This window comes from Corvus brachyrhynchos, unplaced genomic scaffold, assembly GCF_000691975.1.
Source record: "Corvus brachyrhynchos isolate BGI_N302 unplaced genomic scaffold, ASM69197v1 scaffold175, whole genome shotgun sequence".
NCBI lineage: Eukaryota > Metazoa > Chordata > Aves > Passeriformes > Corvidae > Corvus > Corvus brachyrhynchos.
In genome coordinates this window covers 1119609-1146361 of record NW_008238448.1, presented here as the reverse complement: position 1 = coordinate 1146361, position 26753 = coordinate 1119609, and the positions used below count along the sequence as shown (strand labels likewise).

The window sequence follows — 26753 nt, the reverse complement described above, 5'->3', positions numbered from 1 at the left end:
GCGGACGGAGGGATGCGGAGCGAGTGGCCGGGGGAGAGGGGGTCGCGGTAAGGGGCCCGCGTTTTGGGAGCGGAGTCCTCGCTCAATAAAGATAACAGAGTGTCTCTTCTTTTAGAGAAAATGCCTCAGGAGATAAAGTGTCCCTGCACTGGAGAAGTGAGAATAATACTGTTTCCGACGTGAATGGTACCAAAATATTTAGTTACGGTAAGAATGTGAAAGCAATTGCTTTATTTTGATACTTATGCGGACCTTTGCTACTGTACTCTTGAACGTGTCGACTGTGGTGAATGCCCTGAGCTTCTTGCAATGTCCCCCAACCTTCCCAGTTTCGTAATTCGGAAGGAGTGCCATTGGGGCATACGGGATTTCTGGCTTAGGTAGTGCTGGGATGTGCTTTTGAAGTCAGCTTCCTGCTGGACGTTGCTTTCTCTGTTCAGATTCATCCTGTAGTGGCTTTGGAATATGTGACCTTTGGAACACGTTTTTTTAATGTGAAATCCAGTTACAAATAGACTAAACAAGGGATAGTCCAGAGCATTTAGGGGGAACCCAAAAGTGACTAGCATGAATGTTAGATCCTCGTAACTCACTGGCTCCCTTGGAGTCCTTTCCTACTGATCAACTCTACTTGTTAATATGAATGTATCTACTACCACGATTTCTCCCAAAATACAGATTCAGTAAAAGCATGCACTAGGCTCGGAGTTTAACAACTAACCTGTCAGATTTACAATCCTTGTAGATAAATTAGCCATAACTTTTTAGGATTAAATGGGATGACTGTTTAACTATGTTCATCATTCTTTTTACTTGCTATCATTACTGTGCATTGTGTCTTTCTTGATTTTGTGTTTAATGCTTATTTTAAAACAAAATTTTAAAAGCTTGCATTAGTAGCATTACAATGATATTTATCTTTGAACTACCCTACAAACAATGATGCCCATTTATTGGACTTGAAGTCAGCAATACTGAATGACAGCTTGGTTTGGACTTGCAATAGAGTGGATTCACATGCTTTCTTTTTTTTTTTTTTTTTTGGTTTTAAGATCGTGTTTTTCACTCAAGCGACAACACTCAGCAGTTGTATGATGGTGTAGCTGTTCCAATTATACAGTCAGCAGTGCAAGGCTATAATGGTAAGTTTTAAAACTGTGTTTAAATCCTTTTCGTAATGTATTTCAGAGATAGTTGGTGAAATTTAACCATCTTTCTAGGCACAATTTTTGCTTACGGACAGACTGCTTCAGGGAAGACTTACACAATGATGGGAAATGAAGATTCCATGGGCATTATCCCTAAGGCGATTCAACATGTGTTCAAAATTATTTGTGAGGTGAGCACTTCTATTAAATTGAAATGACTGAAAGGACTAGTAGTATTTGTGATGGTTACATAAAAGTTAGTTTTAGTATCAAGGGGCTTATGAAGGAAATTCATTTATATTGGACTATATGTTGCAGTTTCTTTGCCAGCCTGGCAAAGATGAGGGTTTAAAATAAAAAGTTAATGGGACTCTATTAGTTGAAATCAAATCAGAACAAAAGTGAGGAGGGTTCTTAACCTTCCAAATATGTTAAACATTGATTACAAATATAAATAGGTACTCACTTGTTAGTGTGGTAGATAAGATAATGTGAACCTTTTTGTTTATTCTGCTATTTTAAAAGTCTAAAAAATTAACAACTAAAGACTTTTTTTTTAGTGGGAAGAATATGACAGTATATTTACTTATTTCAGGCTAACAAAAGAATTGCTAATTGCTCAATATTACTAAAAGTAAGGAGAAAGTGTATGTTAAAGCAGTGATTTCCAAAACATGATTTGCAGAGTGCTTGCTTCTGCCTTGAGGGTTTCGGGTAATTGTTACCAGTGAAGTGAAATAATCACTGCTCCTTTAAGGAGGTGCAGAGTACCCATATAGGTTTTATAGAAGTAACTAAAGGCAAGAAAACTTTCCTTGAGTCCATTGTGCAGCCTTTCCTCACCCCCACATTCTGTACCAAGGAGGCAGGGGAATAAGCAGCAGCAAAGTAAATCCAAGCAAGCAAAGAGAGAAGACAAGGTATATAAGAGAGGAAAGAGCCTAAGCAAGAGGAAATGGGTTATGGAAACAGCATTTAAGTAGGAGAACTATTGTCATGCTTCTGTAGGGCAGTTATCTTAATTTTATAACCTATTAGAAGTGGTATACCATTAATGCAGCTGGAAAGAGGTGGGATAGAAGAAAAACTATTCTGTATCGGTAGATGCTAATGTACAAAGAGGATGAGGGGAAAGAAATCTGTGGAACAGTATCCAAACCTTTATCTCCAGTTTAAGAATACTTGCATTAAAAGATGTCCATGAGTTCGTCCGTTTTTGTTTGGTTGTTTTTTTTTTTCCTTTCAACACTAGATTCCGGATAGAGAATTCCTGCTAAGGGTTTCTTACATGGAAATCTACAATGAAACAATTACCGATTTGCTTTGCGATAGTAGGAAAAAGAAGCCTCTGGGAATTCGTGAGGATGTTAATGTAAGTGGATGTTATGTGGTGTAAGTATTGTATCAGCTTGGAGTAAAAGAAGTTGAAAAAAAAAACCACCTTCAGAAGGATCTAGTGGAAAACTTTTCTGGGACAAACTGTGTAATTGTATCTTCAGCATTAACAGAAGGACACTTGTAGTAGAATAAGACTGTGACTTTGGGCTTGCTATTGCTAGTTCATCTTTATAAAAGTAGACTTAATCTTCAAGTTATCCAGGATGGTATAGTTTATTTAACTTTGACAGTAAAGACTCGAGAGTTGTTTAGCTAATGACACTTGTACAAACATGATGTTAAGCTCCATGTGTTACAAGTTTCTGACATATACAGTTACTTTAACATCATCTTCATATCATCTACCAAGTAGATACACTTTTCTTCTACTGTGATCAGAGAATAACCATGAGACTAGAACTATTCTGTAAGATGATCACTATAGAAGGAGAAATCTATATTAACACTATCCTCCGTTTGTTTATATTAAGTTTTGTAGCAAATAATAAAAATTGTTGGTTTGGTTTTTGGGATGTTTTTTCCCTTTGGTTGCCTTAAATGATCCTGGGTTTGGAACATAGGAAAAAGGGAAATCTACCAGTTGTATAACTCTCTCCTTATAAGATTTACTGAGAAATATATTCCTGGATTCCCTTAAAAAATATCAAGAAGGATATTTCACTCAGCAGTTCTGTTTTTAGGAAACTTTCTAAATCTCTGTTGTTTGATTCTTGTACACCTAGGCCACAATTTTGATTAAGGTCTAAACCTTACCCATCCCTTGTGTTTGGAGTAAAAAGACAGTCAGCTGTCGAATAAATACCATAATAATTGCTGGTAATGTTAACTTTATGTATTGAAGTGGGTTTTGGAGTTCAGTAAAATTTATTACTTTGTTTGTTCTATAGAGGAATACATATGTAGAAGACCTGATTGAAGAAGTGGTGGTTGCCCCAGAACAAGTTATGGAATGGATCAGGAAAGGAGAAAGTATGTATTTAAACAATGTCAGCTGATAGCTTAAAAAAATGTTGGTTAATTAGGTATATTTAGAACCATAAATCAGGTATATTTAGAATCCTTTTAGGTTTATATTCATAAACCAGAGGTTTTCAGAAAGTTTTAAAATTGTGGTCTTTGTCTGTTTAACTCCAGTTTATCAGATTATAAGCAGAAGTATTCTAATACTGGTTTTTGACAGGAAATCGCCATTATGGAGAAACAAAAATGAATGAACACAGCAGCCGTTCTCACACCATCTTCAGAATGGTAAAAACTGTTTCACTCCTGGGAGTGGTTTTATTGTTTTCAAAGTGACAAAAACTTTACTGCACTTTTTGCATTTCTAGATCATTGAAAGTAGAGAACGAAGTGACCCTGCAAATGCAAACTGTGATGGAGCAGTCATGGTTTCCCACTTGGTAAATGTCTATTTAATACCTTCTTGGAGTACAGCTTAGGTAGAGAACTTACTGTTACTGCTTGTTTGAGAGAGTAATGGTACTTCATAATGACTTACAAAAGCTCTTCATTGTTGATTCTGACAGATGTTTCTTAAGTATAGAGGGAGACTCCTGGGGCATTATCTAGAGCAGATCTTCCCACCAAAGGAAATTCTACATGAGAGTTATTCATGCCAGACTGGGGAGTGTTATGCCCTTCCAGGAGCATAAGAAACTATGTCAGAGTGCTCTTGCATTTTGTTAGATGTATCTTCCCCTACAATTGTTTCTGACCACTGACAAGCCCAGTGAAATAACTTGTAAAATGGGTAACCTTAAGACTTTGCTTATCATCAAATTTAGTTGTTATTGAAAGAACATATGCAGTGTTCTACATCTGCAATGGCCAAAAGATTCATTTTTTTCAGAAGTAACCCTACTTAGCATCTCTTCCAATGGATTACTGGTATATGGAATACCATAATCTGGGGGGAATAGCACTGGACGTCTCCAGGGAAATGTTACGGTTTCAGAAGCCTTCTCTACAGCCTTTTCTTGATTCTCAGAAAATGATCTCAAACAACTGCGGGAATGGAACCAGTGTGAAACTATTTGAGCCTGCTGAAATCTGATGAGCACTCTTACTCAGAATTGGAAATAGCATCAGGTTAATCACATGCATTGTGGAAAGAGCTTTCTGTTCTGGCTTCATGTGAGAAAGCTCTGGTTCAAAACACTGCTCATGCAGTATCTCCAGAAACTAATACCTGCTTTTTGTGCTTACCACAACTTATGGTATCCACTCTTCCTACACCACCCCCTCTGCCCCATCTCAGTTCCAACTGACTTCAGAGTAACGATGAGTAACAGGGATGAGGGGAGAGGGATTTTGGCCCTCTTGGTCTGTTGCTGCTTGGTGGAGTTAGTACAGGATTTTACTCCTCTGAAGCAAAAACCAACTAAAGTGAGGGCTACTTGGTCAGGCAAATCATTATGGGATGCCATAATGTTCTAGCTGGCTTTGAACCAGATTCAGAGTGAGGCTTTTCCTCTGGTAGTTAATTTCTTTTCCTTATCTCCACAATGACAGGCAAGGAGAGACATACAGCCAACTCAGGCCAGGACACTAGATAATCTCACCTAGGCTCTTTCCCATGAAAGATTCCTACAGCTGGAATTAGTAGTTAACACTTCTGTACTGAGAAACTGTGTTTATGTGACCAAGGGCAGAGGTTGTTGCGCTGAGAGTTTGAAACACTATTTGGGTGGTATAACAGAGTTCCTACAAACTTACTCCATGTCCTTATGTACCTTGGAAGTATTGGTTGTGTGTAGCAGCTGTGCATTACTTCCAGTAATGACAGACCCCTTGCTTTTTTTTTTGCTCTTTCTTTTTTTTTTTTTTTTAAGTTTAGTTTATGAAATTCTTAGCAGGTACTTAGAATTAGGAGAATTTAAAGTAAACTGCCTCAGAACTAATCTGTGAAATATTTAATGAATTTACAGAACCTGGTAGATCTGGCAGGCAGTGAAAGAGCTAGTCAAACAGGATCTGAAGGTGAGTGTTAAATGAGGCTTCTCTGACAACCACTTCTGTTAATTGACCCTTATGAGAAACTATGATAAAAAGGAAATTGTTTGATCTATGTGCTATTGTGTTATTTATTGTTTATAAATAAGGCCCTTTCTGCTTGGTAGGGCATTATCTACTCAGGAAAATACTGTAAATGCTGTGAAATGCAAACAATTAAGTAGTAATATGCCTTTTCTAGAATTGCAGGCCCAGCAACAGTCCTGCACTGAACTAACAGAATGGAGATGACTCAGTGAACATGTACCTGTAATAGCAAAATCATTAGAAGCTTTTTAGGGGCTCGTGTGTAAAGGTGAATAGTGAATAGATGGCTCACTCTTCAGTTAAGAAGAAGCTTGTCTGTTAAGTGACAGCATGAAGCTGCACAAAAGTGCCTTGATCAGAACAAAGCGATCTGAGAAGGACACAAGTAATATTCTCTCTTACAAAGAATGCCTAACCTAAAACTTGTATCTAAGGCTGATTTGTTGTATGTGTAAATGTGGGCATTTGCAAAATTTAAACAGGCAGCAAAATTGTAGTTCTTATGGGCCCAGCTGCTTACTATGTAAAGGTTCTAAATGTTTACTTTTGATTGCTATTTTATTTCAATGCATTTTGGCTATCATAAAGGCTTGGGTACTGCCTGCTGATGAGTCACAGCACATTGCGGCACTTGAGATTTAACTCTTGGACAATCCTTTTGAGCATAGCATAGCACAAAAGCTTGACAGGTTGAAAATGCATCTAAATACTGTTTCAAATTTGAAATAATAATAATAGTATGTGTGGTACCTAGGTGTTCGACTGAAAGAAGGATGCAATATAAATCGGAGCTTGTTCATTCTGGGTCAAGTTATCAAAAAGCTTTGTGATGACCCTTCTGGGTAAGCAACTGTTTGTATGCCTGTTATAAGATAAGGCACTGCTAAACTAAGAAATTAAAGTCTCTTATTTATAATCTTAAATAGGTAAATGTTTCAAATAACCTACTACCTCTAGAAAATATACTTACTGTATTTCTTCTATGCAAAATATCTGAATTTTTTTTTTGTTGCCTCTTTTTTATTAGCTTCATAAATTACAGAGACAGCAAGCTGACTCGAATTCTGCAGAACTCCCTTGGAGGAAATGCTAAAACAGTTATTATTTGTACAATTACTCCTGTTTCTTTTGATGAGACACTCAGTACTCTTCAGGTAAAGCTTCTCACCTGTTCTCTAGTAACTCATTGTAGACAGGTTTGAGGAGTGGAAAATGTAATCTGCTGAATCTTTAATGACTTGGATCTTCTGAAGGGCTTCTGTAAACTCAGAACTTGAAATTTTTTTTTGTACACAGCATCTTTTCCCAGTCATCTTGTGCTAGGTTGTCTACCTAGAGCTTTTTGAAAGTTGGAACAAAGCTCCTTCTCTCATTTTGCAGGCAGAAGATAACTGCTTTTATCTCATTTGCCTTTTCCAAACATAGTTAGAGAAGCCTTTGCTAGCACAAGATGTCAGACACTACAGGAATTGAACTGTTAATGATCAGTATATATTCTTTAGGTAGGATTGTCTTCCTTTTTGATGATCTTTCAAGCTTTTTATTAAATAAAAAATAATATGGGATATTCTTACTTAAATGTTATGCTTCATGTTTTAGGTATTAGTATCAAGCAAAGAAAACTTACCTTTTCAAAGCTTAGAATACATTTTAAAAAAAGCTAATTCAAATATTTGTGTCCTATTATATGCTGCTCTTTATCTAATAAACTCTCCCTTTAATTCTGTTGGGAAATACGGGACAGAGTAAGTCTTTTTGTATATTTGTTCTCGAACTATTGCCCATGAAAGAATGTTCTTCCAGTTTGCCAATACAGCCAAAGGAATGAAGAATACACCAAAAGTCAATGAAGTACTTGATGATGATGCCCTCCTGAAGAGATACCGCAAAGAAATTCTAGATTTGAAAAAGCAGCTGGAGGAAGTATGTAATAAAATAAATCTATCCTTAGTACTGATAGCTATTTGGAGACCACCTGTTTTAAACCAAAAGCAGTTAAATTTGGAGGGGTAGGTGAACTCTTTAAAGCAATATCTGCAATTTTTTTTGAGAGAATCGAAATGGAAAGGGTGATGTGTAGTCTGGAACAACTAATGATAATCAACATCTCTGTGTGAAAGCTAAGACTGAATGATATCAACTAACAGAATTGTCAGTTGGTTACACCTAATCAGTAGGTTAACATCGTTAAGAAACAGAAATTTGTGATGCCTTACAGCACACTTTAACTGATCAAAAGAAACAATTAATATAATTAAATAATGTAAGAAGTGATTGAATGTCTGTTAAAGACCCCAACTTCATATTATCTCCTCCCTTACTGATGTCTAACTTCAGTTTGAGTTGCAGGAAGTTGCAACTGCATGAATATCCCTGGAAAAACTTAGGTCATGTATAGGTGGAAGTTGCATTTAGAAAATGAATAATAGCAACTTCTCACCAAACAATGTAGTGTCTCATGTTTTCCTTTCTCTAAAAACCTGTGGAGCTGTGGAACAATCTTGCAAGTCTTGTTAGACCACAGATGATAAAGCATAAAGCACAATTAAATAACAATGCTGAACATACTGTTCTAGCGCATTAAATAAAACTATGCACACTTTTTTATTGCAAATTATAAGTATCCTTAGAGAAAACTTTTAGAATTTTTTTTTTTTAATGATAATGAATTTGCAGCATTCTGCAGGTAGTGAGTTATATTTGAAAGAATGCTCTTTTTTCTTTTTTTGTACCTAGAAAAATTTGAGGCTGTATTGTTTCTGGGAGTTTTGACCACTTTTAAATACGAAGTCTGCAGTAAAATTGTAGACTAAATTGTCAGTTTCATAATTAATGCTTAAAGATTCCTCTTCCAGACTTAAAAGAGTGTATGTGTAGAGTTGTTTTTAAATATCAGTAATTGTGTATCTTCTGTAGGAGTAGTTTCTGCTCTTAAAATGTCAGTTTGATTAATATTCTCTTTATGGAAGGTGTCTTCAAAAACTCAGATTCATGCAATGGAAAAGGACCAATTGGCCCAACTGTTGGAAGAAAAAAATTCCCTTCAAAAAGTACAGGAAGACAGAATACGAAACTTAACTGAGATGCTGGTGACTTCTGCTTCCTTTGCCTCAAAACAGAATGTTAAAGTAAGCACCTGTTCTAGATTTTACTTGATAACTCTGAAATACTTTGCAAAAAGTAATATTAAATACATATGTTTATATTAATAATGAAAAGTAAGTATGATGGGCAATTTTCACATCTCTTTCATATTTTTAGAGGGCTAACTTTTAAATTAACTTCAGAGTATCAATTCAATGTTGCCTTGTGATAAACAGACTCCAGGGACTTTTTTGCTTTCCAAATAATTTTGGGGAAACTGCAAAAATACTGTCTAGTTAACTGCTGATACAGAACTAGTCTGAGGCAACATTTACTCTTCCTGGTGGTTTGGTTTTATCACTTCTTCTGTAAATACTTTTTTAAAGGCCAAGAGAAGAAGAAGAGTTACTTGGGCTCCTGGTAAAATAAGCCAGGGAAATGTGGGCTTTATTGAAGACTTTGAAAATGCAATGCTGACTGAAACAAAAAAAATGAAGTTGTCTCTGCCAGCAGTACCAGATGTGGAGGATTGTAAGTAACTTTGGGGAAAAAATAAGGAAAGTCTGCAAATCACCTTTGAAATCACAAGTAATCCCTTTTTAATAAATCGAAGTTAAAAAGTAAATTAATTTGCTAACAATACAAAAACTAACTTTAGTTGGCACTATAATCAGATGATATTTCATGAACTCCGTTTTAAAAGCTGCCTGCAAGGAAGTCTCATTCGTCTGCCAGCAAAGAATGCTGCCTGGAAGGGAAGTGAGTTTAGCATGGTAATACCAGTAGTTCTTGTGCTGGAAATAAGGCTTTTCAAATAAAGAGGGAGAATAAGTCTTATTCTTCAGGTGAAATAATGTGTAGCATGGCCATCAGGTCAAGGGAGGTGATACTGCCCCTTTCTCTGCTCTGCTCTCCTGAGACTGCACCTGGAGTGCTGTGTCCAGCTCTGGAGTCCCCAGCACAGGAAGGACATGGACCTGTTGGAGCAAGTCCAGAGGAGGACCACAGAGACATCACTGGGCTGGGACACCTCTCCTATAGAAAAAGCTGAGAAAATGGGGATTGTTCAGCCTGAAGAACGAAAGGTTCTAGGGTGACTTAATTGCAGCCTTCCAGGACCTGAAAGGGGCATACTGGAAAGCTGGAAGGGACATGCAGAGATAGTGGGGGGAATGGTTTTAAACTGAGATAGTAGGTTTAGATTAGATATTGGGAAGAAATTCTTCACTGTGAGGGTGGTGAGGCACAGGTTGCCCAGAGCAGCTGTGGATGCCCCATCCCAGGAAGTGTTCAAGGCCAGGTTGGATGAGGCTTTGATGAATCTGGTCTGGTGGAAAGTGTCCCTGCCCATGGCAGAGGGGCTGGAACTAGATGGTCTTTGAGGTCCTTTCCAACCCAGACCATTCCATGATTCTGTGAAATTCCTGATAAATAACTTTGCAAGCATTGCATTACATTTCCCAAAGGGAGTAAGTTGATTCTCTGATAGCACAAATTAACAAAACTCCAACTGTTCTTGTACATGCTTCTCAAGGAAATTGCTTCTACCACCCCACCTTCCCTGAATATTGAGCTTTTAATTTCTTGAAACCAAAGGTTAGAGTTGTGAGGTAAATGGCGGGGTCTACACAAACACTTCTTCTGTGCAGCCTACCCCAAGCCCCCAGTTTTTGTGGAAAGTGTTAACTCAGACTATCCATTTGACCCATGTTATCCCCACAAAAAGGAGGAGAAAAAATGGAGAGGGGTCTGTGTGTAAAATTCCAAAATCCTCAACAAGAAAAGGAAGTCATTACTCAAATATCAGATTGAGACAGAGAAATTCAAGGACTCATAAGAGGAGCAAACTGAAAATTGGAAAAAAATTTTCTAAGAAAATTGAACTGAAGACAAGAGGACAATTCAGCAATATTGCTGCTGAATTACATCTTCTTGCATCCTTATTACCTACCCTTCAGTCAAACTTTTTTGCTTGTATGTGAATTTCCTGGGGCTTTTTTTCTTTATGTCTTGCAGATTACTGTTGAGTGGTTCTTTCCTTGACAGTCAAACTTTTCCTAGTCTGTAGTTAAGTATATATTCTAGGTTTGGTTTAGACTTCATTAACTTGTGATAAGATGGTTGGCATTAAGTATAGGGACTGGACTTCAGTGGTGTTCCCTTTCACAACAGAAAATCATGAGAGTCAGAAGTCCTACTCAGTGTGCTGTGTTTTTGCCATTGAATGATTGTTTCCAATGTGGTAGAACTATTTTCTGAGAAAATTGTTGATGCTCTGTTTAAAACCTACTGGTACTTCTGTTAATACATCTTTCTTTTCAGCTACCTTAGAGAATTCGGAATATGACAGCCCTTCCCTGATGGTTCCTGATCAAATTTCAGAAGCAGAATGGATTGCTGGTCCTAACATGAATTGGGTAACATCATAATCTGTTTTGACTTTCTAATACTATGCATATGCATAACATGCTTCTCAGTAAGATCAGCCTTACTCTTCTGTAGGACACCAGTATTCTGTGTCTGCAGAATTACTGAAACTGGTTAGAAAGTCTCTTGGACATGTCTGTGGAGCTGTGGTATGGTTCTGTGCTTCTATGGGTTTGTGGCAGATGATCCAGTCAACTTTGGTCTTTAAACAGGACTAGCTGTGAAAAGACAAGCAACAAGGAATATAATGCTCAACTTGCTTGATCTTGTAGATCTGCTAACTGAGAGTGCTTCTTTTTCTAGACTCAGAAAGACTTTGAAGAATCTGTGCAACTCTGTGAAGCATTAGCACTAGAAAAGGTAGGTCTGTTCTGAATTTTCTAGAAATAAGGCTGACATTGCAGCAACAGCTTCTAAAAGTTTCTTGTGCTGCTTCTTCAGGATATTGCTGTAAATGAGGTCAACGTCCTGCAAGCTAACTTCAATAACCTTGTGCTGGAAAATGAGCAGTTGAAATCAGAAATAAATGAAATTAAAGAGAAACTGAAGGAAAAAACAGAAATAGATGAATTCGAAGCACTGGAAAAGCAAACACAAAAAGATCATGAGGTAAGGCATTGAAATAGAGATATGAATTGTCTATGCTCAAATACTTTCTAGAGTTTATTCAGTTTATTCAACATTCAGCCTTGGATGTTGATTCACAAACAGATGGTGTTATAAGCTCCATTCAGCAACAGAATAAATAAACCCAGGTCTTAAACTGGATTTACTTGGAGTGTAGAATTCAGACAAATTTTTGGAGAGTTCCATACTGAAGCCTGGTTAAACATGTATTTGTGTGTATATATGTACCTATGTTATTTTTATAAATGTGTGATCTGAATTTCAGTCTAGACTTCTGAGGCAGTTGTTTTGCTGCTTAAATACATTTTAGAACTGGTTTGAAGTTAAAATATGGTTGCCAAACCATATTTCCTATATTTCTTGTGTGAAATGTCTTGTCTTACAACCCAAGATAGTCCATGGACTGCCAAAAGTCAGAGCTATGTGAGCATTAACTTTTAACATATTTTTTACCTTAGTCATAAAATTATTTTAAAATAGTAGGAAAAACAGTAATGTCTGGAAAATCAAAACATTGTATTTTGTGCCAGGAAGTCACAAAAAAAAGTGAAGTTATCTACTGGATAACTTAGAATATAGGAAATGTTGACTTCTAGTTCTTTTCACCTCTTTGTGTGGTTACTGGAGATGTTCCTTGTTAGTCCAAATGCTTATGCTCCGATTCTGTAGTCTAAAATACTTACTACTTGTATTAGGTTCTACCTGCCTAAAGGCTAGACTGTGAAATAAATTATGGTTAAAAAAAAACCAAAAAAACAAAAGCAGCAACTTGAGGTATTGAAACATGGATGTATTATTCCATTTCTTTCCTGATACCTTTGCTGGACATTACTCATGCATATTAGTCTCTGTAATATTCTCTGATCATGACACTAATGTTGAAGTTTGTTACATCCTTTTGCATTGCTATTTCAGGTTACAATTTAACAATATCACTGCTTGTTTGCATTGTGTTCCCTACAATGATTTATGGATCTTAAAGAAAATTGATCTATAAAATATTATCATTTAGCTTGTGTTTAAGATTCTTTTTAGAAGACGATTTGTATGCTAGACTGAATGTGCTATCTTCCATGTTTAACAAATCCTAAATTACAGTTTTCCCCTGCAAAGCTTTTGGGTATCTAATAACAGATGCAATGTCTGAAGTAGTTTCCATTGCAAGCATTGCTTTTTGAATTATTTGTTTTCAGATATCTGAAGACAGTCCATAAAATGTAAGCATTTATTGATATCCATGTAGCAGATTAATTACAGCAACACTGAAAGGTCACATACTTCACCAAATATTAGATCAAATATATCAGTTTACACAGGTAAACTACATTGGAATACTCACAGGAGAGTGCTTGTTTTAAAGCCTTTCACTGATCTTAAACTTGCAGATTGGATTTTCTTACCTTTGCTTGTGACTATACATAAGTACTTGTAGATGAGTGCTTATTGTAAAACTTTTCTAACAAAGACCAAAAGAAAGAAATTGAAAAAGCTCCTATCTGGTCGTCTACTTGTGACTTCTTTAAGAGAATGCCACTGACTGTGTTCATGGCTTGTTTCACTTCTCATTCCTGTTAGTGAATAGATTAAATCATAAATATCTGCACTGTGTCATAAAAAGCTGCTTAACATGACTAGAATTTGAAGTATCTTATCTGTACAATTTCTGCATTAATTGCTTTGATCACATTGCTCTTGCTTGTCAAACTATTGCAGATTAAATTGTACTTGAATCCTTTCTAATTACTGGGAAGCTAAACCAGAGCTTTGCATCTCATCTCTCCATTTTGAAAGGATACATAGCATCGTGCTTTGTAGCTGTTTAAGTAGATGTGTGAGTATGTACACGGTTTGCCCACTAATAAAAAAGAAAACAGAAGATAGACCTGGCTTGTTTTTATGGTGTTGGCAACTAAAACTACGGTGTGGGTGCTTTCTAACATCCTCTGCAATTTTGCTTTAATTTGCTCCACAGATTCAACTAATGCATGAAATTACCAACTTAAAGAATCTTGTTTCAAATGCTGAAGTGTACAATGAGGAACTTAAGGTGAGCCTCTCCATGAATTTGCAGGTAGTAAGACTTGTATGAAATGTGCCTGGTCTGTTTAGCTCGAAATACCGCATCTGCTGAGGACAAGCTGGACATCATTGGGCTCTGGTTAATCTGACCAGCTATAAGGAGGATATCTCTAAAAATCATGAATGCTTTCCATGTAGGTTTTGATAAATTCTAACCTGAAAAACCAAACTGAGCACTAGAAGCTTCTTTCCCCCTTTTTTTTTTCTCCCCATCTTTTAGGCAGAAATAAATTCTAAACTGGAACAGCTGAAAGAGAAAGAGAACAAAATAAAAATACTACAGAATCGTGTAGAAGAATTACAAAAAGCAAGAGTGGAACAAAAGGAGACATCTTTCTCAGTGGTAAACTTGAGTTTTCTAGTGGATTGAGAGATCACTTTGGTTTTCCTGAGTTGAATTAAGTTTAGGTATAACCTGGGTATGATAAGCATCTGCTTCCCCAGAGATGTGTTAGGATATTTTGTTTTACAAAGCTTAAAATGCTAATTACTACATATCATACAGCAGTACTCTGGGGAAGTCAAGCTATGGGAAACACTGTTCTTTATCCCATCTCTCAAACAGCCTGCTACTCTTCCTCTTAATGTAAACTTACTGAGTTTTCTAAGCCTGCATTTACGTTTCAACCACAGTAAAATGAACACATTTGCTTTATGATAGCTATATAGGTTTTTACTTCTTTGAGTATTGTCTTTTTCAGGGAGATTCTGATAAACTAATTGAGGAAATTCAGCAGCTGAACAAATCCCTCTTAGACAGTGAAGCTGTAGCCTTGGATGCCAAAAAGGAATCTGCTTTTCTCAGAAGTGAAAATTTGGAGTTGAAGGAGAAGATGGCAAGTACTTGTTGAACTGCATTTATAGCTGTAGCAAATGCTTCCAGACTAGTGAAGAAGGCCACCAGTGTGGTGGAACACTAGTTAGTAGCTTTCTCCAAATACTTGAAGTAATAGTTTTATTATGCAATTTGTGGAAAATGGGTCTTCAGGAAAGAGATAAAAAGAAAGTAAAGGCTTTTTCCACAGGAGTGGGTGGTTAGTTTTAGGTTTGCCAGGAGAGAGAGTGAGCAAAGAAACAGTCTTTAAGGCATTATTAGGACATAAGACTTCAGACCTAATTTTACCAGAGAACAAAGAAGAGTAAGAGAGGTGAACTCAGAAGTGGTATGGAGCTTACTTTGAGCTTTGAAAGAGTAAAGACAAAATACAGCAGCAGTTATGGCCCTGACCTCTAAGGTATGTTTTGTTACAGGATTCTGACAGGAATGCAGTTGTTAAATTCTGCCTTATTCTGCCATATTTATCAAGGTCAAAGCTGGTCAGAGTGACAACAGAAAATGTACCAGATGCATTATTTAAATGTCAAGCACAAAGACTTTTATTTTGTGTGTGACTTGCGTGTTGTATTGTTTTCCTGAAGAATGAACTCTTAAATAACCACAACCAAATGCAAAAGGATGTTCAATTATACCAAAGCCAAATAGAAGCGGGAAAAAGCAGTTACAGAAAAATGCAAGCTGACTTGCAGAGAGAGCTGCAGTCTTTATTTCAAGAAAACACAAGACTGACTTCGCTCATGGAGGGTAAAGTTCCAAAAGGTACTGTTCCATGTGGTGCCTTTTCCCTGCTCCCCCTCTCCTCCCTTTTCCCTGTAATGGTGGGAGGATAGGCAAGGCTTTGGCTCTTGTCTTCCTCAATACTTGGAGACTCTGTCAGTATAAATATACTGGGGTATCTGGTATTGTGGGCATGGAGTAACTACTTGAGCACTTCCTTGAACTTTTTGGAAGACTTCAGTTTACAGATGGGTTTGTATTTTGCACAGTCAAGTTAATTGAGGTTGTTGGAGAGAATCTAAAATAAACTGGATATCAACCAAACAAGTGCTGACAGAATTCAGACCAGGAGCTTAGTCTTTTAATTATTGGCCACAGTAAAATATACTTTTCTGGAATTATAACGATATGACATCCATATACATTATAAGTCTTCTGCTTAATTTAAAACATGCTTTTTTCTCTTGCATTTGCTAATTAGTCTAAACTTAATTCTCTAGATTTGCTCTCTCATGTGGAGCTGGAAAAAAAGGCTGCTGACTTAAAAGGAGAACTAGAAAATGCTTTGAAAGAGAATGCACTCCTACAAAAACAAGTAAATGAGCTATCGGAATTTCAGTCTCTACCAAATACTGTTGAGATGCAGAAGAAAGAGGTAAAACAAAATCTAACCTTTTTTTTTGGCTTTGTATTGTACTTCACTGGTAATGTACTAATGGAGGCCTATTGGATATGAAGTTTTAAAGCCAAAAGTTGTCATAAGTCAACCTGAGGTTTTACAATTAAGTTTGTTAAATTGTCGCTTCTCAGATATTTCATATTTGTAGCTAGGAGTAAGTTTAAGATCATATTTTTAGTCACTGTCTACTATAATTGATCATGATTTTCTAGTCCAACCATTTGCATGTTTATTTGCTATGGTCACCATTGATACCTGAATGTATAGTCATAATGGTGTTTCATCCTGGACACTATTCTAAAACTGGGGGTTTTTGTCTAATTGGGCAAAGAGAAAATGTCAAGATCTCTTAGCAAAAATTCTGCTTGAGAAGTGAGAGATTTACCTTGCAAATTCTGGAAAACTTGTTAGGAAACTTTTTTATTTCCTGGCAGGTAAGGGCTTAGTAGACTAAGTATGCTGTATATGTTTTAAAGGGTTTGTTTGCAAACACTTTCTAACTTTCTTTGTCCTAAGAATCCCTTGCTACTAAGCATGTGCAGGTGAAAATTATTCAGGGGAAGTAATCTACAAACTCATTAATGCTTTGCAAAAAGTTCCAAACCCTCAAGGGGTCTACTTCCACTAATCAGCAAAGCATAATTAGATGTTAACAACTTCATCTCTGTATCATGAAGAAAGTATTGATACATGTAAATATTCCGTTTAGGAGTCCAATCTTAGCTCAAACATAGGAAATGGGAAGTATTGAAGAATATCTGAAGAGTTAGAAGAGACTTTTCAAGACTTGGGAAAGGGCTTGACTGTCTTCCTTGTCTTTCAAAGATCCTTTGCTAGACAGTTCCCTCCCAACAAAGTAAAACCCAATGTATTGTGGTGTATGTTTGCCTGTACTTTATTTCCTGTATCTTCACATGTACCTGTTTTTTATTAGGTAGGTATGACAAATACTGATTTAGAAAACACTCTATATTGTTTTTCTGTTGGCAGATTCTTGAAAAATGTGAGGAGTTACGCTTATTAAAACTGGAAAATGAAAAGCTGCTTTCTGAAGTAGCTGATAATGAAGTGAGACTTAAACACATGACTGAAGAAATTGAAAAATCAAAACACAATCTAGCAGATGCACAACTGAAATATGTGAAGTCTGATCAGCAATATGTAGCAGTTAAACAGCTCCATGAAGAAATAGAACAAAAATACACAGCTGCATCAGAAACCAATGAACAAATGAAGCTCCAAATAGAATGTCTGCTGAAAGAAGCACAAGAGTCTAAAACAACTTTGGATGAAGTGAAATTAGAGGTCAGTGTCAGCTTGTTCCTTTTTACATATGAGACTTGAGGAATTAATTCATAGTGTTTAAAAAAAAAAAAAAAAAGAGGTTTTGGAGAAATACTCTTAAAAGGTGTAAATGACAATATCACTGACTTCCTCTGGCATGAGTGGATATTACTTATTCTGTGCCAGGGGTATAATGCTGAAGGATTATGCAGCTCTGTCCTCCACACAGCTCAATGGTCTCTTTTTGCAGGTAAAGAAATACATGTTGCTCCAGGTTCTCATTCTGTATTCAACCTTTTAATTCTTCTTTTCCTGTTCTTAAGTAATATCTTTATTACGTAATTTTTTTTTCCCATCAATGCTGCTCACACCTACTCTATATAAAGTCATAGAAACAAAGTTTCCTCATTAGGAACTGGAGACCTTTCAGAACAGAAGTTCATTCAAACTAGAGAGTATAGCCACAGAAATTTACCTTTAGAAAAGAAAAATAAATATTAAAATATTTAAGAAGAAAAGGAAGTTAAAGATACATATTTTTGACAAAGCTTTGGGCACTGCTATGGTTGTCATATTCCAGCTATGGTTTTGATAACTGCTAATCTATGCTACAGTTTCATGTTAATGCTGTGTTTTAGTAAGACTTTTGCTGCTAAGGAGCAATCACAGGACAGTTCCATAAACAAATGCTTATTTAATGTGGGCAAGAGTATAAGCAGTGACTTAAAGAGAAATTACAAACTTGCTAGCTAGCATCTCTTATCCTTTCTAAGCTCATAAAAGGATCTGTGAGAACACGTACACATAATGGGGTTCTGCATTACAATGAAAGTGTCTGGTCTTTTCCTTTGCAACCTAAAGCTCTCCAGCAAAATGAAAGAACTGGAAGAAAAAACAGCAGAGCAAAAACAACTTCTTGAGCTAAGAGAAAATCTTATTCAAACTCAGCAGAAGTTAAATGAAATGGAGCAATTAAAAGAGCAAGAAAGGATTAGTGAATTGAGACTGGAGACCAAGGATTCAGAGGTCCAGGCAGTCTTGCAGCAGCTTGCTGAATGTCAGGAAGAAATAAAAACTTTAACCCAGCAAAGAGATGACCTGAAGCAAAAAGGGGAGTCTCTCCAAGCTGAGACAGAGCAACTCAGAGAGGATATAAAGGACACTGTTTCAATGGTAGGAATTTTGCATTTTTAGCAATAGATCATACATATTAAGAAGAAGCTTATAATTTTAATAAGGTATATTAAAATGTATAGGATTGGGAGTTTGTGTGGTTGTTTTTAATCAAGGAATGCTTACTAACATTACAAAATATTTGTTTTTTCTTTGTAAATTTTCTTTGTACAATTTTCTCTCATTCTTAAGAACATCTTGGCACAAGAAGATCTGAGAAATACACAGAATTCTCTGAAGGAGTCTCAGAATACTGTCAAGAAGTTGGAAAAAAGTATTTCTGAAAAAGAATCTCAGATTCTGAGTGTTGAAGAGGCACGAGGGAAAACCATTAAAGAACTCCAAATACGGGTAAAACTTTATGCGATAATTACAAGAAGCCCAGTTAATCTTCTTGTAGTCTCTTCTGCATGTCTTTCTAGGCTCTTCGTAGCAAGTGGGCAAGAAAATAGTACTGCCTAATCCAAGTCTTTACCAGCTGCTGCTGTTTCTGGAGAGCTTCAAGATGTAATGTGCACTCTAATAAACCTCTGCTTAACTAGTGTGCCCCATGGTTATGGATTTGAGTGGTGGCATTGGATGGGGAAATGGAAGAGGAGATAAGGGTTACTTAAGTGTAGAAATGAGGCTAATGGTTTGTAACAGTCCCAATGAGAAGTGCAACACATGATTGTCAATGGCAGCTCACATCCCAACATACAGAAGGCTGCTGAAATGGTTTTTGTGCCTATTTATTCAATAATTGGCAAAGAAGGGTGCTGAGAATATCGTCTGGTGCTCCCCTGGCACAGTTAATCTGGTGGGAGAATCCACAGTACAGGAGATGGGATTTTTGTTGAAGGGTGTTAGCTACCTGTAAGTCAATGGTGGTGGATTCAGAATTTGCATGCTTTGGAACAGACGCATAAAATATAATCCAGTAGGTTGATTCTCTGGCTTCTTCCTTTCAGACATTTTCTAGATAAAAATCTGGCAAATATTACAGAAGATACTACCAAACAGAATTTAAACAAAACATGTGGTAAAGGCCTAAGACTTGGTTTTGGAGCTCTTCTACTTTGGTTAAAGTGGCTTGATGTTAAAAATACTGGAGGAAAGTGAATCAGACAAAGCTTTGGCATTTAATTTTGTTTTGAATTGATGGAAATGCTGTCCTTCACATATTTTTTTAAACAGATCTCAGAAATGACAGAAGAAATGAAAATCATCACATCAGAGAGAGATCGGCTTGCTGAGGAAAAATCCAAAAGTAACAGCTGTAGAGAGAGTGATCAGCTTCAGGTGCAAAAGGAACAAATCATTTTCCTTACCCAAGAGAACCGTTCATTGCAGGAGAAGCTGGAGATTTTACTTTTGAAAAAAGAAGAGTTTGGGGAAGGAACTCTGGTAATGATGCAAAAGCTGTAATGGAAAGCTTGCTTATTTAAACTTTCACTTGAGTGAAATAATTGCAAAAGACACTGCAGAAAAGGGCATGGTACTTGACTGTACCTCATTAAGTTTATTATGTACCTCCAAGTTTATTGTGGTTTACCTGAGATATACGCCAGCCATATTGGTTTATATATATATATAGACATCTAGTAGGAGAATGACTGACTGTAAATAGAATATTAACTTGATAGAGGATAGTAATGATCTGTACTGATCTGCACAAGAATGTTCTATAATTAAGTAGCTGAAGGTAAACATTACTCATCTAGAAAGGGTGGTTCTGCTTTTTTAAAGCATAGGAAGAATTGACTTTTTTCCTGGCAGCGAAAGGGACATCACAACCAACACTTCCTGTAACTGGATGTGCTGATTACACCTGTGTGTGTGTTTACAGCAGTGCCCCTGTTTGTAGTACATAATCAACCTGTCAAAGGTGTCAGATAAGCTTCTCCTAAAGCTACTTCCTGAATGTGTTGACTTGCATCTCTTACAAAATAGATACCACAGATGCAAGGACAATCCATGGAGCAAGAGTTGTTTCTTCTGAGAGAAGAGCTGAGCCAGGCACAAAGGAAATTGCATGAAATGGAGGAAGCAAAGGCCAATGAATATCAAGGAGAATCTGAAAAAATGGAGAGAACAGATGTTATTCCAAAACCACATGACTATGAGGAAGTGAGCACCCAGACAGAGAGAGATGATGTTGATGATGGTTTTAAAAAGCAACTGGAGAATCTCCAGAATGAGAGAGACCAGCTAAGAGAAACTATACAGGAGACAATTAGCAAGGTAATAAAAGCAGTCCTCTTCCTGGAGGAGGACAGCTTTAGTGGATTTCTCCCTTAGATTTTGGAAGTGTTGCTCAGGTGTTAATGTACTTTAATTGTGTCCAAAGAACTCACAGATGCAGGAGGAGTTGAGATGTACTCGTGAATCTCTTGGACAACACCAGGAGACTATTGTGGAGCTGAAAGGAAGCATTTCAGAGAGAGAAAATCAGCTCTCGAAGGCACAAGAGGCATTGAAGGAAAAAACTGATGAACTGCAGCAGAAGGTCAGAAGCAGTTTTGTCAAGGAAAGCAGGAGTTCAGTCGGGTTTGGCAGCCCATGTCTTCTGCAAACTTCAGTTTGTAGGGCTCCAGTAAATGTGATAAAGAAACCTATGCTTTATAACTAAGTGTGTCTTGCTGCTGAACGACTGAATGTTGTTTGGAATCAACAATGCACTTTGACCTCTGTGCGTTTTCCAGTCTTGAACTTTTTTCCTTCTAATAATGTAACTGTAATGTAATAATGTAGCTGTGCCATTCTAAAGATCCTTGAGCAACTTTAAGACAGCGTAGCTCATTTTTTAATTTGTTGCACTACTGTAAATTTGTTCTCTACTTATTATTTCTGAAGCCAGTGTGGATTTTAGGCTTCATTTTAGCAAACAGTAATGTCTCTTATCTACTGTGGATACAGCAATTGAGGCATTTTTATGGATTTAGAATGCCTTGCATGTTTTTCCACATTTACTCTGACCTACCACTGAGGCAGAAGCACTGACATTTGATTGGCTTTTAGGCAAAGTCGTTACATCTCTTTTTAATTACTATACCAGGAAACCATTGGGGATGTCTTCCTCAAAACAATCCATTTACAACAACCCACGTGTACAGACAGTGCTTCTGAGTGATGATCCAATAACACTCTTCAACACAAACCTGATTGCTGGGACAAGAAAATTTAGGAACTCTAGAATGTTACTGGTTTTTTTTCCTCCAAAGCATCAAATTCTTTTTGCCCATGCAAGAGGTGATTACAAATATCAATGCTGGTTTTGATTTGTTCTTTCCAGCTCACTGAAGTCACTGAAAACCTGACTCGTGTCTCAGCTGAGTATGGCAAGCTACTGGCAGAAAAGGAACAAACTGAAAGAGCAGTGAATGAGCAAGTGTGTCAGCAGCTGGAGAGAATCACTTCACTTAACAAGGAGAAAGATGAGCTACAGCACATGGTAGAGACATATAAAGAAAGGGAAGAACATTTGTTAAAGGTTCAGAGGCGGTCACAGATTTTGGAGGACAGCCTAACAAGCAAGGTGAGGGCTTTTGGTGTTTACTCACTATTTTGTATTCTGATGTTTTATTCCTGATGTGCCAAACTTTTGCTCAACACAAATCTTACTTAATTTTTAATTCTCAGCACATCATTTTTATGGTTGGTAAATGAACATGGGCAAAGGATTTTGTCTAAGTTTCTTTATTGATGTTTATTAATAACATCCTAAACCTTTCTCAGCTTTGTAACCCATTGGATTTGTTCAACTCTAGAATGAACGTCAATTTATCAAATGAGTGCAGGTTTAATTTAATAATCAGTACTTGAACTTGGATTCCAGCTTTGTAAAAGGCACTCTGTAGACAGCATGAACTTAACTGTATTTTGAATCCTTGATGCTTTTCACACTCTCTGAATAACAGGTTTGGATTGGAAGCTTTTCTACTTTGGTTAAAGTGGTTGGATGTTAAAAACACTGTAGGAGGATGAATTAGACAAAGCTTTGGCATTTAATTTTGTTTTGAATTGATGGAAATGCTGTCCTTCACATATTTTTTTAAACAGATCTCAGAAATGACAGAAGAAATGAAAATCATCACATCAGAGAGAGATCGGCTTGCTGAGGAAAAATCCAAAAGTAACAGCTGTAGAGAGAGTGACCAGCTTCAGGTGCAAAAGGAACAAATCATTTTCCTTACCCAAGAGAACCGTTCATTGCAGGAGAAGCTGGAGATTTTACTTTTGAAAAAAGAAGAGTTTGGGGAAGGAACTCTGGTAATGATGCAAAAGCTGTAATGGAAAGCTTGCTTATTTAAACTTTCACTTGAGTGAAATAATTGCAAAAGACACTGCAGAAAAGTTGTGTTACTTGACTGTCGACCATTAAACAGCAGATTTATTGTGTACTTGAGATATAGGCCACCCATATTGTTACATAAGGATATCTAGTATCAGGATATGACAAATGTTCTTCTCTAAGGAAAACATTGATGTGATAGAGGATGGTGATGTTCTGCAGTGATCTGTACCTGAATGTGGTTTTTATAATTAAGTAGCTGAAGGTAAACATTGCTCATCTGGAAAGGGTAATTCTGCTTTTTTAAAGTATACGTAGAACTGACTTTTTTTCCTGGCAGTGAAAGGGAAATTGCAAGTAACACCTTCTGTAAATGCATGTGCTGATTGCACTTGTGTGTGTGTATATATATAAAAAGATATGTATATATACACTTCAAAAGAAAAGTAAAGCATGTGCATCTATTTTAATATTGAAGGGGCAGTAAAGAAATTTCAAGTAAATAACTGTCTCGGCCTACCTAGCATTATGTACTGCTGATACTAGAAATACAGATAAGGTCTCTAGTTTTGAGATGGGAGGGGTTTGTTGTTGGGCTTTTTTGTTCTTGTTCCCCTCCATGCTTAAGCTAAGACAGCAAAATTCTGCTTCTGTAACTTCTAAAAGAAGTTCTTGCTTCAAGTTTTATTTTTACATGTCCCTTTTTTCAAGAAACTTGAATTGCACGTGGAATTTGGTCAAATTTTAATGGTCTAAAAAATTGCAAATCTCTCTAAAGCAGTGCCCTGTTTGTTGTACATAATCAACCTGTCAAAGGTGTCAGATAAGCTTCTCCTAAAGCTACTTCCTGAATGTGTTGACTTGCATCTCTTACAAAATAGATACCACAGATGCAAGGACAATCCATGGAGCAAGAGTTGTTTCTTCTGAGAGAAGAGCTGAGCCAGGCACAAAGGAAATTGCATGAAATGGAAGAAGCAAAGGCCAATGAATATCAAGGAGAATCTGAAAAAATGGAGAGAACAGATGTTATTCCAAAACCACATGACTATGAGGAAGTGAGCACCCAGACAGAGAGAGATGATGTTGATGATGGTTTTAAAAAGCAACTGGAGAATCTCCAGAATGAGAGAGACCAGCTAAGAGAAACTATACAGGAGACAATTAGCAAGGTAATAAAAGCAGTCCTCTTCCTGGAGGAGGACAGCTTTAGTGGATTTCTCCCTTAGATTTTGGAAGTGTTGCTCAGGTGTTAATGTACTTTAATTGTGTCCAAAGAACTCACAGATGCAGGAGGAGTTGAGATGTACTCGTGAATCTCTTGGACAACACCAGGAGACTATTGTGGAGCTGAAAGGAAGCATTTCAGAGAGAGAAAATCAGCTCTCGAAGGCACAAGAGGCATTGAAGGAAAAAACTGATGAACTGCAGCAGAAGGTCAGAAGCAGTTTTGTCAAGGAAAGCAGGAGTTCAGTCGGGTTTGGCAGCCCATGTCTTCTGCAAACTTCAGTTTGTAGGGCTCCAGTAAATGTGATAAAGAAACCTATGCTTTATAACTAAGTGTGTCTTGCTGCTGAACGACTGAATGTTGTTTGGAATCAACAATGCACTTTGACCTCTGTGCGTTTTCCAGTCTTGAACTTTTTTCCTTCTAATAATGTAACTGTAATGTAATAATGTAGCTGTGCCATTCTAAAGATCCTTGAGCAACTTTAAGACAGCGTAGCTCATTTTTTAATTTGTTGCACTACTGTAAATTTGTTCTCTACTTATTATTTCTGAAGCCAGTGTGGATTTTAGGCTTCATTTTAGCAAACAGTAATGTCTCTTATCTACTGTGGATACAGCAATTGAGGCATTTTTTTGGATTTAGAATGCCTTGCATGTTTTTCCACATTTACTCTGACCTACCACTGAGGCAGAAGCACTGACATTTGATTGGCTTTTAGGCAAAGTCGTTACATCTCTTTTTAATTACTATACCAGGAAACCATTGGGGATGTCTTCCTCAAAACAATCCATTTACAACAACCCACGTGTACAGACAGTGCTTCTGAGTGATGATCCAATAACACTCTTCAACACAAACCTGATTGCTGGGACAAGAAAATTTAGGAACTCTAGAATGTTACTGGTTTTTTTTCCTCCAAAGCATCAAATTCTTTTTGCCCATGCAAGAGGTGATTACAAATATCAATGCTGGTTTTGATTTGTTCTTTCCAGCTCACTGAAGTCACTGAAAACCTGACTCGTGTCTCAGCTGAGTATGGCAAGCTACTGGCAGAAAAGGAACAAACTGAAAGAGCAGTGAATGAGCAAGTGTGTCAGCAGCTGGAGAGAATCACTTCACTTAACAAGGAGAAAGATGAGCTACAGCACATGGTAGAGACATATAAAGAAAGGGAAGAACATTTGTTAAAGGTTCAGAGGCGGTCACAGATTTTGGAGGACAGCCTAACAAGCAAGGTGAGGGCTTTTGGTGTTTACTCACTATTTTGTATTCTGATGTTTTATTCCCGATGTGCTCAAACTTTTGCTCAACACAAATCCTACTTAATTTTTAATTCTCAGCACATCATTTTTATGGTTGGTAAATGAACATGGGTGAAGGATTTTGTCTAAGTTTCTTTATTGATGTTTATTAATAGCACCCTCAACTGGTCTCAGCTTTGTAATGAATGTCACTTTTTCAGATGAGTGCAGGTTTCATGTAATGTAATGTAATAATCAGCAACCTGTATTCTGACCTTAACTGGCACTGTGTAGACAGTGTGAATTGAAGTGGGTTTTGAATTCTTGGTGTTTTGCACACTCTCTGAATAATAGACATTGTTTGGAAGTCTTGCACTTAGCTCTTGCCAACTCATTCTTTTTGTAGTCTTTAGTTTTGAGCTTTTCACCTGCCAAATTCTTGCTTTGTAGATCAACGAGTATAATTGTGGATTACTTCAGTTTAGCAGGTATTACTCTTCAGTAAAGGAAATATAAAGATATTGTCCATTTTTAATGCTCATCTTCTATTTATTTCAATTTTCTTCTGATACGGACAGAGGTTGATTGCCTTTTCCTTTGATTCCTCTTGCTTTACAGAAGACGAAAGCTGACTGAAGTAGACTTTTTTGGTTGTCATGCTACTCCTCTTCCTTGTAAATTCTTTTTCTGAGTTTCTAGAACACCAAAATTATTTTTAAACTTTTCTTGCTGGTAGCATGAATTTTAGTATTAAAAATTATGATTTTTGTATTTGACACAACTGATTTGAGTACTTCATAGAGTATAAAGATCACAATCACCAAATTGTGATTTGTGTTTTTCTCCACTATTTTCTGTAGATTCAACAGTTAACTGAGACACTAAATAGCATATCATGTGAGAAGGACCAGTTATTAGCTGAAAGAACTAGTGACTCTTTCCAACTTAAAGAACAAATCTCATCAGTTAATCAAGAAAAAGATGAGCTACAGAAACTTCTTCAGGATGTCAGGTCTGAGCGGGACCAGCTCAAGACAGAATTGCAAAGAAATGCTGAGATGGTGAGTATTGCAGTTTGCATACCTGAGTTCCTCATAACTTCTTGTCTTGAATAGTACTTAAATATGCATGCTTTTATTTTAGTGTGCTGAAACAAAGGCAAAACTGGAACGTGCTTTAGAACAACTAAAGCAGAGAAACCTGAATAATATGTCTGTTCCGGGAAACCCGGTGGATATTGCAAAGCAGGTGGCTGATGATAGCTTGAAAGAAAAAACCTTGAAAATTAAGGTAAGCTTATTTTTCTGCTTGTTTTAAGGATCCATATAGGAACTTACTGAGACTTGCCATGGAGCATAAGTCTTTTATGTATTATGTATAAAATGGTTTGCATATCTTGCTAAGATGCTGCATACCCATGGGATCAGTTGATTTGCTGTTGCTGTTCAGTGATTGCACATCTTGTGTCAACTGAGTTCAGTTTAATGTTCACAGAACCTCTCACTTGCTTTCATT

At 36.9% G+C, this 26753-nt stretch overlaps 1 protein-coding gene across 1 annotated transcript in view; it reads left to right on the top strand.

The window, feature by feature from the left end:
• The window catches only part of CENPE (centromere protein E), a 38893-nt gene that overhangs the window by 789 nt on the left and 11351 nt on the right, over window positions 1-26753 (top strand). The window contains exons 2-35 of the mRNA XM_017736730.1: window positions 116-207; window positions 1053-1142; window positions 1221-1339; window positions 2401-2520; window positions 3434-3515; window positions 3727-3794; window positions 3875-3946; window positions 5474-5525; window positions 6340-6427; window positions 6613-6739; window positions 7389-7508; window positions 8555-8713; window positions 9056-9200; window positions 10992-11086; window positions 11400-11456; window positions 11538-11705; window positions 13696-13770; window positions 14023-14145; window positions 14504-14638; window positions 15222-15399; window positions 15858-16012; window positions 17027-17341; window positions 18182-18493; window positions 18686-18844; window positions 19670-19879; window positions 20426-20716; window positions 20823-20981; window positions 21768-22010; window positions 22535-22744; window positions 23648-23938; window positions 24045-24203; window positions 24990-25232; window positions 26099-26299; window positions 26382-26528. Coding sequence (XP_017592219.1) covers window positions 116-207; window positions 1053-1142; window positions 1221-1339; window positions 2401-2520; window positions 3434-3515; window positions 3727-3794; window positions 3875-3946; window positions 5474-5525; window positions 6340-6427; window positions 6613-6739; window positions 7389-7508; window positions 8555-8713; window positions 9056-9200; window positions 10992-11086; window positions 11400-11456; window positions 11538-11705; window positions 13696-13770; window positions 14023-14145; window positions 14504-14638; window positions 15222-15399; window positions 15858-16012; window positions 17027-17341; window positions 18182-18493; window positions 18686-18844; window positions 19670-19879; window positions 20426-20716; window positions 20823-20981; window positions 21768-22010; window positions 22535-22744; window positions 23648-23938; window positions 24045-24203; window positions 24990-25232; window positions 26099-26299; window positions 26382-26528 — 5260 coding nt within the window. The remainder of the gene's footprint in view (window positions 1-115; window positions 208-1052; window positions 1143-1220; window positions 1340-2400; window positions 2521-3433; window positions 3516-3726; window positions 3795-3874; window positions 3947-5473; window positions 5526-6339; window positions 6428-6612; window positions 6740-7388; window positions 7509-8554; window positions 8714-9055; window positions 9201-10991; window positions 11087-11399; window positions 11457-11537; window positions 11706-13695; window positions 13771-14022; window positions 14146-14503; window positions 14639-15221; window positions 15400-15857; window positions 16013-17026; window positions 17342-18181; window positions 18494-18685; window positions 18845-19669; window positions 19880-20425; window positions 20717-20822; window positions 20982-21767; window positions 22011-22534; window positions 22745-23647; window positions 23939-24044; window positions 24204-24989; window positions 25233-26098; window positions 26300-26381; window positions 26529-26753) is intronic.